This window comes from Austrofundulus limnaeus, unplaced genomic scaffold (genome assembly GCF_001266775.1).
Source record: "Austrofundulus limnaeus strain Quisiro unplaced genomic scaffold, Austrofundulus_limnaeus-1.0 Scaffold1005, whole genome shotgun sequence".
Lineage (NCBI taxonomy): Eukaryota > Metazoa > Chordata > Actinopteri > Cyprinodontiformes > Rivulidae > Austrofundulus > Austrofundulus limnaeus.
The window spans coordinates 129,003-131,503 of NW_013953407.1; the positions used below are offsets into that span (position 1 = coordinate 129,003).

Below are 2,501 nucleotides of genomic sequence, written 5' to 3' on the forward strand. Positions count from 1 at the left end.
CAGTCTATCTGTAGGCTACATGCAGAGAGAAACAAAATACAATAAAGGTTTCTCACAATAATAATACAATATTACAAATACACATGATGGAGGTAACTGAGTGGTTTTATATTTATTTTAGATTTAAAAATGTTGCAGCTGTTAGACTGAAATGTACCAGTACCAGTACCAGTACCAGTACCAGGTGAAGCCAGGCTTATTGGCATCGTTTATATTTCTGTACAGTTTACATTTCTATTTACTAAAACTTTTGTTATCATATTGTTGCATGTTTGTTTTATTTTATCTTTTATTACTTGCACTTAGATCTATATCAAATATTTTGTTATATGCACAGTAAAAAAAACTGCATATAACAATAAAGCTTTGAAACTTGAATCTAAATTTCTGGTAATGTTGACTTTTTTGGGGGGTGGGGGGTCATGAAAGCATAATAGTGACAGGAATCCTCCAGGCTCCATGGAGACTTGTTGCTGAGTCGAGTGTTTTTAGAGTCACTTCTTTCAGATGTAACGACCTTATTTACAAAACACTGGGGCAGGAGGGGCTCTTCTCACCTGCCCTGTGGCAGTTGTGGTACTTCCTGTCTGGACGTCTCTTTTGTGATTCTGAAAACCTGTAAAAGTCTCAACCTTATTCATCCTGGAACAATCCTGTTTGCTCTTCATATTCTGACCAATCACAGTCCTCCACCTGTTCATCACTTCCTGTTGTTTCTGTCTAATGTTGTATATATTACTGTCTATAAACTGTTGTACAGCACCTTGTGAATCTGTTTCTGTGAAAGGTGCTTTAYAAATAAAACTTTACTTACGTACGTAGAAACAGAGGGACAGATAACAAATTATAGTTTTTATCTGGCAACCCTGATAGTGTCTGTTTGATCACAATTATGTCCAAAACTAGTGAATAAACGAATGCTCCTTCAGGTCTACGATGTTTTTGTTTTGCTCTTACATGTTGCTGTCTGCACTTTATTATAATTATTGTTAGTTTAGAATAAACTTTCTGTATGTTGGTGACGTGTCAACAAGGGATCACAAAGAAAATGTTGTAAGTTTASTGAAAAGCAGCTTGGTGTAAACGGCCCCGTTCTGCTTCAGTTTTCTAATGTTAATTAAAGGAGTTGAACCCTCACCCATCACCTCCCAGTTTAAAACAGCTCCTTGTGCTAACCACCACTCGTTCATCGGAGCCAAACAAAACCAAGATGCATCACAGATGTCATTAGRTACAGCTGCAACCAAATAAAAACAATTAAATTTAGTTCAAGTGGAATTTTTTTCTTGATTTCTTCAAGCCTGAGTCTGTTGTTTCTTATGGGATGTTTTACTTGGTCACCAGTCGCTCTGCTAAGAAGAGGAAGAGTGAGCAGGAGTCACCGGTGAAGAGGACGTCTCCACCTCAACCAGCAGGTAGAGTTCTTCATCTGCTTCTTGTGCTCACAATAYTAAGCTCAAAGGAAATAAGCACTTTTTAATTCATTTATTTGTTCTTTATTAATATTATAGTTATTTTTTAAACATAATTACCATTTTAACTAGGCTCCCCATCCAGTTTGCCTGTGAAGCCCTCCGTGGTGACGAGCTCCTTCTATGGCAAACAGAAGAGCATCTATCTGACCCCACTGGAGAGGAAAGCTCTAAAGGAGTCTCTACCTCCTCCTGCACCTCCCTCCTCACCTCCTCCTCTGACCAAGAAGATAAAACAAAAAGGCAAAGCAAAGAAGACGTCTGCAGGTTCTGGTAAAGGAGGGAAGAAGAGCACCAGCKTCTCCATGTTGTCTACCAAGGTGAAGAAGCAGCCTCAGGTCAACACCAGGTTGGTTTCACTCTGAAGTATCATTTTAATCTATGAACCTAGATTTATTAAGCTTGTGTGTTTCCTGGTTTTRAATCCTCCATGTTTGGTTTTACAGTGTTTCAGATAAAGCCACAGCGTCTGTCAGCAGCAGCAAACCAGCAGAGATGAAGAAAGCCATCACCATCAGCTTCAGCAGCCTGAAGCCCAAACCCAAGATCTTTGTGGGAGCTGCTTTCTTCGGTACCGGGAAGAAACCCRTGTCCATGTTCAAGAAATGTATCCCCAAGTCTTCATCCAGACCAGCTTCAGTCGCAGCCAAAAACAAACCTGCAAACGACAAGAAGCTGAAACAGCAGCAGGTCGTTCAAGACCTGAACCGACCAGAACCTGACCAGGTGAATCACTTTTATTTTTAATGGATGTTATTTTATCAGCGAGGGTTACGCTAACGTTTAACATTTATTAATGTTATTTTATCAGCGAGGGTTACGCTAACGTTTAACATTTATTAATGTTATTTTATCAGCGAGGGTCACGCTAACGATTAACATTTATTAGATGTTATTTTATCAATGAGGGTTACGCTAACGATTAACATTTATTAGATGTTATTTTATCAACGAGGGTTACGCTAACGATTAACATTTATTAAATGTTATTTTATCAACGAGGGTTACGCTAACGATTAACATTTATTA

The 2,501-nt window shown here is 38.7% G+C and overlaps 1 protein-coding gene across 1 annotated transcript in view; it reads left to right on the forward strand.

Annotated features, from left to right (window-relative positions):
- The window catches only part of LOC106533722 (N-acetyltransferase ESCO2), a gene marked incomplete at its 3' end in the record, with an annotated part of 8,098 nt that overhangs the window by 2,362 nt on the left and 3,235 nt on the right, over window positions 1–2,501 (forward strand). The window contains 3 exon segments of the mRNA XM_014030146.1: window positions 1,345–1,415; window positions 1,545–1,821; window positions 1,919–2,198. Coding sequence (XP_013885600.1) covers window positions 1,345–1,415; window positions 1,545–1,821; window positions 1,919–2,198 — 628 coding nt within the window.